This window comes from Cotesia typhae, unplaced genomic scaffold, assembly GCF_013202065.1.
Source record: "Cotesia typhae breed Kobodo isofemale line unplaced genomic scaffold, CoteBio_Ctyphae scaffold_152, whole genome shotgun sequence".
In the NCBI taxonomy this organism is placed as follows: Eukaryota; Metazoa; Arthropoda; class Insecta; order Hymenoptera; family Braconidae; genus Cotesia; species Cotesia typhae.
Window position 1 is genome coordinate 7802209 of NW_027423776.1, and position 14139 is coordinate 7816347.

The following is a 14139-nucleotide window of genomic DNA, read 5'->3' on the forward strand; positions in this document are numbered from 1 at the left end:
TAATTAAACAATTTAAGTAGTGAAAACATTTGTTTTTTTTTTTTTATTGCGTTTATAGTATGTACAATAATATTAATTAAAAAAAGTTTAATGATATTCGAGTATTATTATTTTACAATATTTTTTAAAATAAATAATTCGAGATTATCTACGTAGAAAACAAAATCAATTATTTTTGTTTTACATATTTGTTTAATTTTTTTTTTTTTTTTTTTTTTTTTTTCCCCTAATAAATCAGTAATTTGATTGATTCCTCAATGTGGTTTTTAATTTTTTAAGGCACAATTTATGCTAAGAATTTACAAAGAGATATAACAATAGTAATTTTATGAACACAAGAAAAAATATCATGTACAAATATTGTAAATGTATAACTATTTTATTTAAAAATAAAAAAATGTTTAATAAATATTTTTATTAAAGTGAATATTTTCGGGGGTCCGAGTTTTTGAGTTAAATACAGTTGACGCTAATTATGCTGTTCTCGCAGGTACTTGTTAAATGATAAACCGACTAAAATGTATAAAATAAATTTAATCGGTGTCTAAGTTCACTCAACGCGTTAGTCATTAACAACAAATGGTTTTAACCCGTTGGAATTATACATACCAACTGTGTTTTTTATAATATTGCTGTATTGGTTAATAACAAGCCCAGTGAGGGTCTCTTTTGATATTCGCAAGGCATGGAAGAGTACCACCTCTGATACCGGATCATGAGATGAGATTTACAAAGTCATTACTTAATATTATTTTTAAATACCGTTTATAAGTAGAACAATTTTCGCATAAATATAATAGTACTATCGGTGTATTATATTTTTAGTCTTATTTAATGAAAATTAATTAAAGTAATTCTTTTTAGTTCGTTTTACATTTTTAAATACCAAATGGATCAATTAATAATTTTTTTTAAATTAATATATAAGGTAACAGACCCTCTAGCCTATTGACAGTGGCCTAGTTGTTTGACATTTGCAATTTTATTCTAATTAAAAAAATTAAATGTCCTCAAAAAAACCAATTTTTTAAAAATTTATATTTATTAATTTATCAGAGTTAATTTATTTTTTTTTTTTTTAATTAAAATAAAATTACAAAAGTCAACAACTAGGCCAGTATCAATAACTGGGTCTTTTACCTTAATTAAATTTGGTAAATTAAAATTTTAAATACAATAAACATGTAAAAAGTATAGTCAAGTATATAAATAGATACATTTGAAAAATCTATACATTGGACCTTACATTATTAATTAATAAACAATTTATTTATTTAGTATGATTAATTTTTATGCAATAACAGATATGTGCAATAAAAATTTTTGTCACAACTAAATTTTTGCTATTTTTTTTTTTTTTTTTTTTCAAATTTTTGTTATCGATCATTAATTTAATAATTACATAAATCTGTACACTAAATTATGTCTAAACACTAACGGACAATTTTTTCTTTTCAATTTAATTCTACAATAATTTATATAATTGTATAAAGTAATGATAAAGAGAGATAACGAAATAAATCGTTTAGATCTAAGTGACAAATCTATGCATTAATACATTTTATTTACGAAATGTAATTTTTTATAAAACATTATTAAATTGATAAAAAAAATTTTTAATGATTTTTGTGAATTTAAATATAAGTGGAACATGATTTTTATAGTATTTTGACATGTACGTGTTGATTAGAAAGCGGTAATTTTATACAATGAATGAACTATTAAAATATATGGATACCGCACTGGATAAATCACAATATTTATATATATATTTTTTTATTTGGTGTTTTATAATTTATAATTAGTCCTTTTAATAAGTTAATTAATTTTGAATAATGCTTATTACTACGGAGGGATTTTTCAAAATTTTTTTCTACATAAATTTTTTGTTTTAAATTAAAAATTCGAATTATAAAACTCTTTTTAATTGCCTTACGTCGATTACTAGCCCAATGCATTATCAATTTATATTATTATAATAACAGATCAAAATCAATAGGTGACAATAGTCTTATAAATCTTTAATCTTTAAGTTCAATAGAAAAAAAAAAAATAATAATTAGATAAAATGCACGACAAATTGTAAAAAAAAATTATTAAATTCTAATACCTACAATCAGTTCGAGATTAGATCTTTTTAGTTAGTTTTAATGTGATTAAAATTTATGAAAATAAAAAAAAACTAATCAATTCAAGAGATCACGCTTTACCATGCAACGACAAATCAATCCGGTGAATGGTGTTTGAGTTTCTATGAAAACAAAATTTTTATCATTAATTATTATTTAGTAAATTTTATTTTATTACCTAATAATTTTATGAATCTGTACACTAAATCGTGTTTCAACACTAACTGTCAATAAAAATTACTTTTTTTTTTTTTTTTTTTTTTTTTTCAATTTAGTTCTACATTATCGTTAACAGTAATTCAAGGTGATAATGAAAAGAACCAACGAAATGATTTGTTTAGATTTATATGATAAATCTATATAAAAATGAATTCTGTACAAAATTTATTGAATGATGGCTCTATCTAAAAATTGACTTTTTAAATAAAATTAACACTAAACAGGTTGCACTTATGAATTTTAAAGAGTCTGAAAAACACTTGTTATTAATTTACAATTTTAAATAAATATTAATTGATTTGAATGTTGATAGAGCTACCAAATACGCGTATACTTTTTAAGGAATAAAATTGAGTATACAAAGCATATTAAAGACTGGACTTAATGTATAATTTTATACAACGGGTTAGCCATTAAAACAAATGGTTACAACGCGATGAATTTATACATACCAACTATGAAATATATTATTGTTGGTTAATAACTACGACCAGCGCGAGAATTTCTTTAGATAATCGTAGAGCACAAAAGAGAGTAGTAAGTTCTACCATGCCGAATCCATGGAATAATAGTGCTCGATTTATTTTTTAACTGATAACTGATAACCAATCTAAGTCACGTAAACTTTGATAAAAAAAATTAAATACAATAAAATTAAATCGTGACAACTTTTAAAATAAATAAAAATAAATAAATAGCAAAAAATTTTCTTTATAATTAACATTCGTTATGTTTTGTTTTGTTTTTTTTTCTTATCACTTAAGTTAATTAATTAATATCAATTATACAATTAAACGAATTAATAATTATTATATTATATTAATAATAAAATAAGAAACGTTATAATAACAATAATCATAAGGGATGAAAATGAACAGATGAAATAATTAAATGATGCATTAATTATAGATGACTTATCTTATAAATTTAAACAATTTGTAGTGCTCAACTGCTACATAAATTAATAATGATAAATTAACTTTATGATTGAGAATATTGTTTTTACTGGTTTTTTTTTCTTTTTTAAATTGAACAAAAAAATTGAATTAATATTATTAATGTAAAAAAAAAAAAAAAAAAACTATTTTTTCAATTATTTCCACGACCACTCATGGAACTAGATGATATATCAGACGCATCATCTCGAATTCTCCACGATAATGAACTGTCAATATTAATTTTTTTAACATGATCATAATTACTCAATTTTCTAGACAATGAGCCTGATAAACTGACACCCTCGCTGCTTAATAAATTATTCATTTCCATTCGCCTATGATTTTCTAAATTTTCATTACCATTTCTTTCAACAACTCTATCTGATTTTAATGTATTATTCAAACTACGGTCAAATTTATTGAGATCATTCTGTATACTACGAATGCTTTCTGCATTACTCTCATAGAGTTTTAATGTATTATTTTCATTTTCGTACCTACGATTTATTGAATCAGAATCCAAACACTTTCGTAATGACTCATCGTATTTACGATCAGTCTCAATGCGACGTGTAAAACCCTCATAACATAGTCCCGCTTCTATGCATTGTTGATTTCGGCCATCTGAATCTGTATATGCAGTACGTTTCGTAAGCTGATTATCAAATCCGGCTCTTGCAGCTAAGTGGAGGTAGTTATCATCACCAATTGGTGCTTGTCTACATAATAAATAAAATAATTTTAATTATTAGTCAATAATTAAAATATTATAAAATAGTAATTTAATTTTAAAAATAAATCTACTCACTTGCTTCCATATTTGGTGTCACGAGCTAATTTCCTAAAGTAAGCACGGTGTTCTTGTTGCAAACCAAACGCCGCATCACTCAAAGCAGTAAGTGTTTTAAAACACGAAGGTACGTCTTCGATAGGTGAACCACCACCCGGTAAAACACACATTTCACTGGCACCATAAACAGCTTGACACTCACAAGCACTCATCAGTGTCTCTAATCGCGCCATATTGGTGAAGATTAATGAATGAATCCTCTGTAGATCACGATCTGGATCCAAGACCATTCTTAAACCTGCTTCTATTCCCGGAGACACTTCACTGCAACCAGGAGCTACCTCAGAAACTGCTCGACAACTAAGAAAATAATAATTCTTTATTATTAATTATTTAAGCATAGATCATTTTAATAATTTTTGGTAAGAGATAAGGCGCTTCTTACCACAGCCAGTGGCCGTTGATGTAAGCACTCGGATGATACCTCTCTAGTCTGTTACTGTTCGTATGACAAATTTTAGTAAGTATGTCAATCCATTCTTTTTCCTCAACGCAATTACCAGCTTGTACATATAATGCACGTTGTGGTTGTACTATTTGAAACATATTTTTCATTTTAAATGAGTCTTCGTGTAGTCTCTCCACAGCCAATATTTCTTCCAATAATATTCTACACAATGGCTCCTTCCCTGTTTAATTTTTTATACAATTTATATTGATAAATTATTGACATTCATTAATTATTAATAACTGAATGAATAAATAAATAAATAATTAATTAAACAAATTTTATTACCTTTTGTTTTTGAGTAGGTCAAATCTTGCGTAGTCAGTCTAAAATATCTTTGTTTAAAATTTTTACGTCCAAAACGTTTACGACCTTGTGCTCTTTTGATCATTACTCTGAAAATAAAATATATTATTTAAAACATAATTAAATTATATTTTTCTTTAATTAATCAATTTGATAAAATAGTTTATTAAGAGACAGATGACAGTAGAGTACCAACCTCTTGCCACAGTTCGTAGAATGCGTAAAGAGAAAATTTATACTATTAAGAATATAGAATTTAAAGTAAATAATTTTATATTGAATATTTAACGCTATGAATGACGTAAAGATTTAAATAGTATATAATTTAATTATAAAAATTTACCCTTCTTTTAAAACTACTGGTTGTTCTTGAAGAATTGTCGGTCGTTGCCGAGTCATTCCACTACTACTACTACTGCTACTACTACTAGTTGAAATTAATTCTAAAAATTGTTTTACAGCTTGTATATGTTTTTCTGTATAAAACTCTCTGTAACAAAAATTACATACATCTTTAGTGAGTAACATTATAGTTATTACATTAATACTTTTAAAATATAAATGATTACCTGTACACGCCTTCCATATACTCTTCTTTACATACACTACCAGCCCCACCGCGACAGCTGACCAAATTTCCTAAGCTTTGAATTGTTTTTGAAATAAGCGTTAATGTTCTATTTGTTTGAGAATCCTAAATAAAAATATTTCACAATATAATTATTTGTTTTTGATTAAAAAAAAATATTCATAATATTAATAAATAATAAATTTACTATTTGTTCAGTTGTTATATCGAATAATCTTGGGCCGAGTATCGCAGGAGCGAAAAACCTGAGAAATATAAAGCCACTAATAACCGAGTATCGCACTTCTTTATTCTTTGGGAAATAAGTAGCAGCAAGTTCTCTCAAACACCAAAACATTTCACACATTAATGGTGGGCATCGTACACCTGATGTCGTTATTGCCGTAAATACACGTTCTACGTACTCCTAAATAACCAAACACAAATTTTCCAAAATTATTTTTATAAAAAATTTTAATTTGACAAATATTGTAATTATAACAATAATCGTACCTTTAAATTAGCCAAATTTGTTTGAATTGTATTGGCATCTTTAACTCGGGTAGGATCAATCTCACATGGTTTCTTTTCTAGAAAAACCTGCTCCATAGCCGGCCTCAAGGTACTGTGAAGATAATGAAGTCCAGCTAATCGCATACCTTCATCCATCATCTTACTGACCAGTGTATTACCACGGAATATTGTTGTAGGATCCCTAAATATTCAATTTAGAAAAAAAAAAAATAAATAATGAAATACATATGTATTAAAAAATACTGTTAAAAATAATTGTATGTTAATAAAAAATCTTACGTTAATTTTGAAATTTCATGACTAGCTAATGCTCTCATTACAGATACTAGTTGACCATGATGTACGAGGACTCTAACCAAGGGCTGAGCAGCTTCCATTTTACTAGCTACAATTTCACCGAGTATATAAACCGCTGAAGACGTTATTGGTTGAACATTGACACTTTGTAACAGTAAACTACGTAATCTATCGTACATTTCCGATGGGAATACATGATCCGCTGTGTAATGTAATTTTAAGCGTAATGATCCAAGACCTGGTAGTGTACCTGGTGGTGATGAATTGTGTGTTATTTTACTTGGACGGTTTTTGGCTGCTCGTGGTTGTAAGAAATACCTAAAATATTCACCATTAGTTACAAGTAAGACTAAATAATTTATTTAATCATTAAATTATTTTTGTAACTAACCAAGCAGTTGTAGTGCTCGTGGGTTGTTTTTTTAAGCCTCTCAAATTGACACGAACTTCACCAAGAAATGCAGATTGTTCACCCATTCCCGGTGAAGCATGCCAAAGGCCTACAACAACTTCACCAACTTCTCCGCCATCAATAGAGTAGTGCGAAACATCTTTGTCTTTTGGTTCAATCAATTCAGGCTCAAAAATGAATGTTTCATTAAAAAACGGCGACACAGTCTTTTTTCTAACTTTTGTACGCTTACTTATTTGTTTACCATTACTATAAATAACCGTAACAGTGGCAAATGGATCACAACCACCATTTTTTAAAGTCAATTCACTACACTCAATAACTCGTACTGTTAATTTAGGTTGTGCGTGATTAACTTGAGGCTGTAGTGCAAGCTCTAGGTGTGCTTTACCCTGTACTTCCGAGTCAGCATCAACTGGCCTCAATTGAAACCAATGCTCTTTGTTATGGTACGTTGCTAGATCTTCACGTTTAATCGCGACTTTTCCCAGGATCTTATCTTGTTTCAAGTGTCTGTCACGGTCATAAACGTAAATACCGAGGTAGCGGAACTTTCGCGGCACCTCAAACTGAAACTCTTCACCAAAGAATGGACTGCAATTAAAAAAAAAAAAAAAGGTTAAGGTTAAAGTTCATAAATTTACTTTTACAACAATTATTAATTAATTAATTAATTAATTAGGACTCTTACTTGAGAGTTCGTTCAATCGTACTAGTGCGGAAGATTTCTTCTTGATCAAGTGATAATGCACAGTAGACATCTCGTGTTCCTGGGGATCCATGGCCTCGACTTAAAAGATTTTTTACCTCACCTAAAAATAAAATATTGAACATTAAAACTTATGCTTCGATGATTAAATAATTTTTCAAATTTTTTTTTATACTTTAAATTCATAATAGCCAACAATACATGTAATCTTTAATATTAAAAAATAATTTAATAATAAGATTAATTACAAGCGATTAAAATTAAATTATTTCAGACTAATATCAATTTACAAATTGTTTTTCTCTATCTATTATCAAAATATAAGGGGTATTAAAAGTTAGGGGTATAATTAAAAAGATATTTTTAAAAAATTGCACTTATAGTTTTTCAAGTTTTTTTTTTTAAATTGTTTAATTGAAATTTTTTCAATAAAAATTTTGAAATGTCGGCTAACTTCATTTTCAATCATTTTCTTCTGTTTATTTTTATTGCGACACAAACAATCTGTTGCATTCTTAAACGTTCCAATTTAAAATTCGAATAGCATTCATTGATTGAATTATTGACGTCTCGACACTGAATCACAGTTCACAGATGCTCCAACCATGCGTTCATGAATGAAATTATAATTATATATAATGTGCATTAATACCCAGTATCACAAAAGTAATATCAATAATATATACCTGCATTATTTCTTTCGTCTGTCAACATTAAATTCTTTCAACACTCAATCGTCAATCATTCTCATTCATCCTCTTTATTCTGCTGATAAAAAAATAATTGTTTTAATGATAAAAATAAATTAGTTATTGATAATCATAGCAATGATTATCCACAAAGAAATTCTAATTAGCAAAAGTATGACATAAAGTTCTATTAAACATTAATGTCTAATCTTGCAAAAAAACCCAGACCACAAAAATGTTTCCCAAAAGTTTACCCGTATTTCCTCATAACATTATTCATTCATATTGTATGTAGTGTGTGTACATACATATTTCTTCCATAATATATATTTTTTCACACTATCAATCATTGTATTTTAATTTATTTAATGTAATATATATATTATACAAGTTGAGAAGAAAAAAAAAGAGCACATGCTCGATTAAATATCCTGTGGGCATGCACTACTCCGAATAATATATAGATATAATTCTATATTTGAAGGTGGAGTATAGTTTGGTTGTATCGAGACGATGACGAGGGCAAGGAGAAGACGGAAGAGGGAAGTAAGTGCGATCCACGACGACGCGTGGGAGTGTAGAATCAAGAGAATGTACGTTTACGCATTTTATTCTGCATGTCTTGCAGCAAAATTTTTAGATTCATATAAATATATATATATATTTTTAAATACTACTGCCATAATAAAATACGTGAATTACACTAATAATAATTATTATTTTTAATCACAAGCTATAAACTAAAATTTCAAACAAATTAATCCCAAGACTTTTTAACTGTAAATACAAAATGTAATTTTATTATTAGTCATTTATTTATTAGTTAATATAAAATATAATTAAAAGAAAATTATTACTGCTATATGTCTATAAATATAGATAGATACTTATATTAGATGTACATAAGTACATCTATCTATATCTAAACACATATAAATTTATAATATATATATATATATATATATATATATATATATATATATATATATATATATATATATATATATATATATATATATATATATATATATATATAATACAAGTCAAAATATTTTTTAGTCTTCCGCCCAAGCAGCACAATCGAGAGAGGAAGAATGAGAGGATGAGAGCGTGTAAGTGAAAGAGAGAATGATAAAAAGAGTGAGAGAAGCTAAGAGACTCCATTGAACTCGTGTCAACACTTTTTTTTTTAATTTTTAAATATACATAGTTATATTTACACACATACGAAGATATACCTGTGTATATACTTATGTACATGTCTATCTGCAGATATAATATACGCACACGTACATGTATGTATGTAAATATTATATATATATATATATCGTATATGTATATATATTTTAGGAAACATTGAATATGTAGATAGATCATTGATAGATAACACTTAGTAACACATTGGTATAAATGCACAAATACACTGAAAATAATATCCAATATTGGATTGTATTGATAATAAAAACACAATTATTAATAAAATTCGTACCGATTTTAATTTTTAGCCTCTCCTCAACGCGAACTAGGCGCGTCTCCTCGGCCATGTTACCTCCATGACACTACTGAGTGACTACACGAACAGAACGCAAGCAAGCAGCGGTTCGTTCATTCTGTGAATGGGTTTCGTACAGGAACGTAGTATTAAATTGTCGGTACCCAACAATAAATTGAAAATTTAATATGGGGACTGGATAGTTCCCACCAACTCTTTATAAATATAGGTATATGTATATATGAACCAATACCTACACAATAATACAACTTTAATAAATATATATGTATGAAATAAAAGACCGCTTATTCTATAATACTCTTACTCTATTTCCTCTTTACCTCTCACTCTGTTTTCCTTTCAAATTATCAACTTCCGTATCAACTGGAAAAAAATGGAACAATCCCACTCACCTACTGAAAATTACATTTTTTAAATATAATAACCGTATTCAATTATTATTTAAACTAACATCCTATTTATTTTAATTGTTTGTTCTTTTTATTTTACGTAATATCATTGCTTAAATAATATTACTTCTTCGTACTTTTTAAATAATTAGTTATTAATAATTAAATCAAGAGAGAAAGCGGTGATTTTTCATCCATACAATATCACAGCAACAATACTTACTTGAAATTTTTTATTATTTATTTTTAAAAACTAAAATAAAAATATATATTTATTACCTCAAACGTTAGGCTAAAAATCCACGGGTTACACTCCTGACTACCGGGGAGTGTGTCCGGCATAAAATTGTATGATCTCGCGTGGTCTACCGATGCCAATAACTGCTGCTAAATTAACAAATATACCTTATGTATTGTCAATCTATATAAGTATGTGTACTTGTACATACATTAATTTATATACATACCGTTTGGATAGTAGTGTTTGATTTTATTTATTTTGTTGTCTTTCAAGTATAGGTAAATTTATTTGTCAACGGACACAACCTGTAAGCGTGTCGTGTAACCACTATATATATATATATATATATATATATTTGGCATGTAAGTATATAGTTGTATATACATATATACATAGCACAAGCCATTTCCTGATGGCGCAATGGTCCGCTTCCTCTCTTAACTCACTCGCACGTTCGCTATCTCTTCTCTTAAATCCCTCGTGCTCACGCTACTAGCTCATATTGTATATATATATATATATATATATATATATATATATATATATATATATATATATATATATATATATATATATATATATATATATATTTTTAACTATTTAATTTCATAATAAATTTAATTAATATATATACATATACATATACATATGTATACGTATTTATATCATAAAATATGACACAGCTGAATTAATAAAGCAAAGTAAATAACAAATAAGTTTTTTCTCTTAAATTGGAAGATTACAGCTATGTTAAATTAATAATTGTTAAATAAATATTGTTGTAGTGTTAACAATAAAAATATTAATTTGATTTTCAGGTAAAACAACTGCTTTAATATCAATCATACTGAAGTTAGCGGTCAGCTGTCAATTTTAAAAATTTTTTTAACCAATTAATTACAATAAAAATAATAACACTGAAGTTCACAGACATTAAAAATTTTTTTAGAATTTTTAGCAATTAAATTATTAAAAAAAAAAAAGTTTCACATGTGAAAATTAATAAAAATTACAAGTGAAAATTTTTAGAAACATTTTTTTATTGTAATTGATTTGTTAAAAAAATTTTTTAATTTGACAGCTGACGGCTAACTTCAGTGTTATTAAAAAAATGCTTCTAAAAATTTTCACTTGTAAGTTTCATTAATTTAAACATGTGGAATTTTTTAATAAAATTAATTTAGCTATTTAATCATTTTTAGAACTTTTATTAACAAATAAATTGAGGAAAAAAAAAACAAGAAAAAAAAAAATAAAAATGCAATTTTTTTAGAATTAATTTAATTGTTAAATAAAATAAAAAATTTGTCAAGTGACAGCTTACTTTAATGTCATTAAAATTTTTTTTATAATAATTTAATTGCTAAAAAAATTTCTAATGTCCGTCAATTTCAGTGTCATTAATATGAAGATATTATGTATGTGTTTAATAATGTAAGTTGCGTGAATGGAGCAGTCAACAGTCAACAGTATAGATCCTCCTGTAACAGAGTGATGAAAATGACGGCTACGACGGCAAGTACAGTGTAGTGTGGCCAAAAGGGGAAAAAAATATGAATGAAATTGCGGCGTGCTTGTGCGACAGTTGGGCGCCAACGAGAGAGTGTTTACGTTATATATATTGAGTATATAAAAGAGAAAAAGTTATATGTATACATACACATATGTAAAAAAAAAGATGGTACACATAGGAGTGTGTCTTTTAATATGTGCGCATGCGTCACATATATAGGAGCACGTGTGCAACTTGCGTGCCATTCAACGTAAAATATAACAGCCGATGTGTATAGATGATGAACGGAGGACAGTCAATAAAATGTGGCGTGTCTAGACCCCACGGAATAAAATTTATAGCTAACTCATACATATCTTAGTACAAACATTAGTATATATGATATTTACATGCTGACTTACTGTAAGTATAGGATTTATGATTAAAAAAAAAAATAAATATTTTTTTAAACATGTTTATCAATAATGATTTTTTTTTCTTTACATTTCAGCGGAGTATTGTCATTACTGGTAATTAAAGTACCCGAATAAATATTATTGAATTTACAAAAGGGAAACTATGTGGATTATATTTTATCGTTCAAGTAGCGGCATTTACATTTGAAACTTCCTCACATCTCTTTCTCTAATGTGTACTACTTTTCCGGTTTGATTCTAAATATAAGAGCTATAAACATTAGCAGAACATATCCGTAATGCAAACTTGTATGGTTCAAGCTGAGTTTGTTAAAATTAATTTTAGGTGGATTTTTGTAAAAAATTCGATTATTGTAATTCATTTCGTATTGTATAATGTCTAAATTTTTATTTTTTTAATTTTAATCAGTGAAATAACATCAGTTCAGAAATTTATTTTATATAATAACAATTGTAGTCATTTTTAATTTATTTAAAAATTTTTTAACTTTTAATAATTAGAAATAATTAAAAAATTAAAAATAAAAAACTTTGGGTGAGGTCAACAGACACTTTTTACTTTTTTAATTGAAATTAGTTAGTCTTTTAGCTGACCTAAACACATTAATTAAATGAATTTTTATTATAATTATTTCAGAAATTCATTGTACAAATAAGGGGTCTAAACGGAAGCCCAAAGTTGATATGGGTGTTAGTGTTACTGTAAGCTACAGCATAGCCAGTATACCTGCACGGTATGTACACATGTAATATTGACTGGTTACGTTTCATGTTATGACTTATGAATAAGAGGGGAGCAAAGAGAGTATATACTTCACTTGTCTATATACATATATATGTATAGTATTAGGTATAAAATATGCGTGGGCTAACATTACTACCTCAGGGGAGACGTGGGTGTGACTGAAACGCATAACTGTCCGATTGGTTTACGGTTTTACGTTTGCGTTTTGTTGTATTCCAAGGGATACGAGAAGGACGCGTCCTCGTAGGCGGTTCACGGCGACCAACACACCACAAGCAAGAGTTATCTTCAATGCCTAGTTTGACTTCTTTATATTATCATTTTTTATTTTACTTTACATCTTGTTTTTTTTTTTTTTTTTACTTTCTTCATATTATGCTTATGCTTACAGCTTCTGCTTGGTTCAACGCATTGACAAAGTTCTTATTTGGATGTTTAAAACAAGTAAAGGGACCGGACGTTGTGTAGGTGCTGCTTCTTATGGTTGATGATGGGCGTTGAAAAGAAATCTGGAATGTATAATAAATGAAATTAATGAGAAAAAAAATTATGTGCGAAGATGTATATACTAAAACTGAATTTATTAAATTATACATATATATATATATATATATATATATATATATATATATATATATATATATATATATATATATTTCACATTATATTATATTAAATTTGTTAGCAACAATGTAATGTTCAAAACTGAAGATTCTCTTTGAGGCTAATTGGCATGACCAATTTTGATTTAGAAAAAAGGGCATAGCAATGAGAAAAAATATTATTATCTACATCATATACGGAGAATTAATTAGTTGCCTGAATTTGAATTTTCCTACAACATGGAAAACAATGGAAGATGATTGTCCTACTTACGCAATTCTCAGATGACGTCCTTTACTAGCTGTTTTCTTTTTTTACGCTAAAATAATGTCTATGTATTTATGTATACACCATACACACGTAGGTTTTGATTATACTCCCTACGTTGTACAGAGTTATAGTGTAAAAGAGAGTCAAGAAGGAAGAGAATCAACGCACAATTACTGCTTTGTCTTTACTACTGTTTCCTCCGACCTCTCTACATTACTATTATCATTGTTATTATTATTATATGCTCTCTTTTTCGTTCTCCGCCTCAAAAACTCTCACAGTTTCTTCATGTTTTGTAATTTTTGCCTATTATAATAAAATTATTATTTATGTATAAGATCAACTGTAAT

At 27.1% G+C, this 14139-nt stretch overlaps 1 protein-coding gene and 1 long non-coding RNA gene across 6 annotated transcripts; one reads left to right on the forward strand and one right to left on the reverse strand.

The window, feature by feature from the left end:
- Nucleotides 1-241: 241 nt before the first annotated feature.
- On the reverse strand, nucleotides 242-10342 carry Rasgap1 (Ras GTPase activating protein 1). Of its 5 annotated transcripts, XM_074257221.1 has the most exons (16): nucleotides 10281-10339; nucleotides 9933-10007; nucleotides 9589-9844; nucleotides 7393-7513; nucleotides 6681-7295; nucleotides 6272-6607; nucleotides 5972-6173; nucleotides 5667-5885; nucleotides 5460-5584; nucleotides 5234-5380; nucleotides 5087-5128; nucleotides 4873-4979; nucleotides 4522-4765; nucleotides 4095-4436; nucleotides 3784-4005; nucleotides 242-2251 (listed from the first exon to the last, which is right to left on the reverse strand). In XM_074257221.1, the coding sequence occupies exons 3-16, from the start codon at nucleotides 9641-9643 to the stop codon at nucleotides 2200-2202; spliced, it is 2829 nt and encodes a 942-aa protein (XP_074113322.1). In that variant the 5' UTR covers nucleotides 9644-9844; nucleotides 9933-10007; nucleotides 10281-10339; the 3' UTR covers nucleotides 242-2199. The 5 variants fall into 5 exon arrangements, with proteins under 5 accessions (XP_074113322.1, XP_074113318.1, XP_074113320.1 ...); XM_074257217.1 differs by lacking the exon at nucleotides 242-2251 and having other exon boundaries at nucleotides 3341-4005; nucleotides 10281-10342; XM_074257219.1 differs by lacking the exon at nucleotides 242-2251 and having other exon boundaries at nucleotides 3341-4005; nucleotides 4561-4765.
- A 51-nt stretch (nucleotides 10343-10393) lies between these two features.
- LOC141536602 (uncharacterized) lies at nucleotides 10394-12905 on the forward strand. Its single transcript, XR_012480753.1, has 4 exons — nucleotides 10394-10604; nucleotides 11638-12157; nucleotides 12246-12706; nucleotides 12809-12905. It is a non-coding gene; the product is annotated as an uncharacterized LOC141536602 (long non-coding RNA).
- The last annotated feature ends 1234 nt before the right edge of the window (nucleotides 12906-14139 follow it).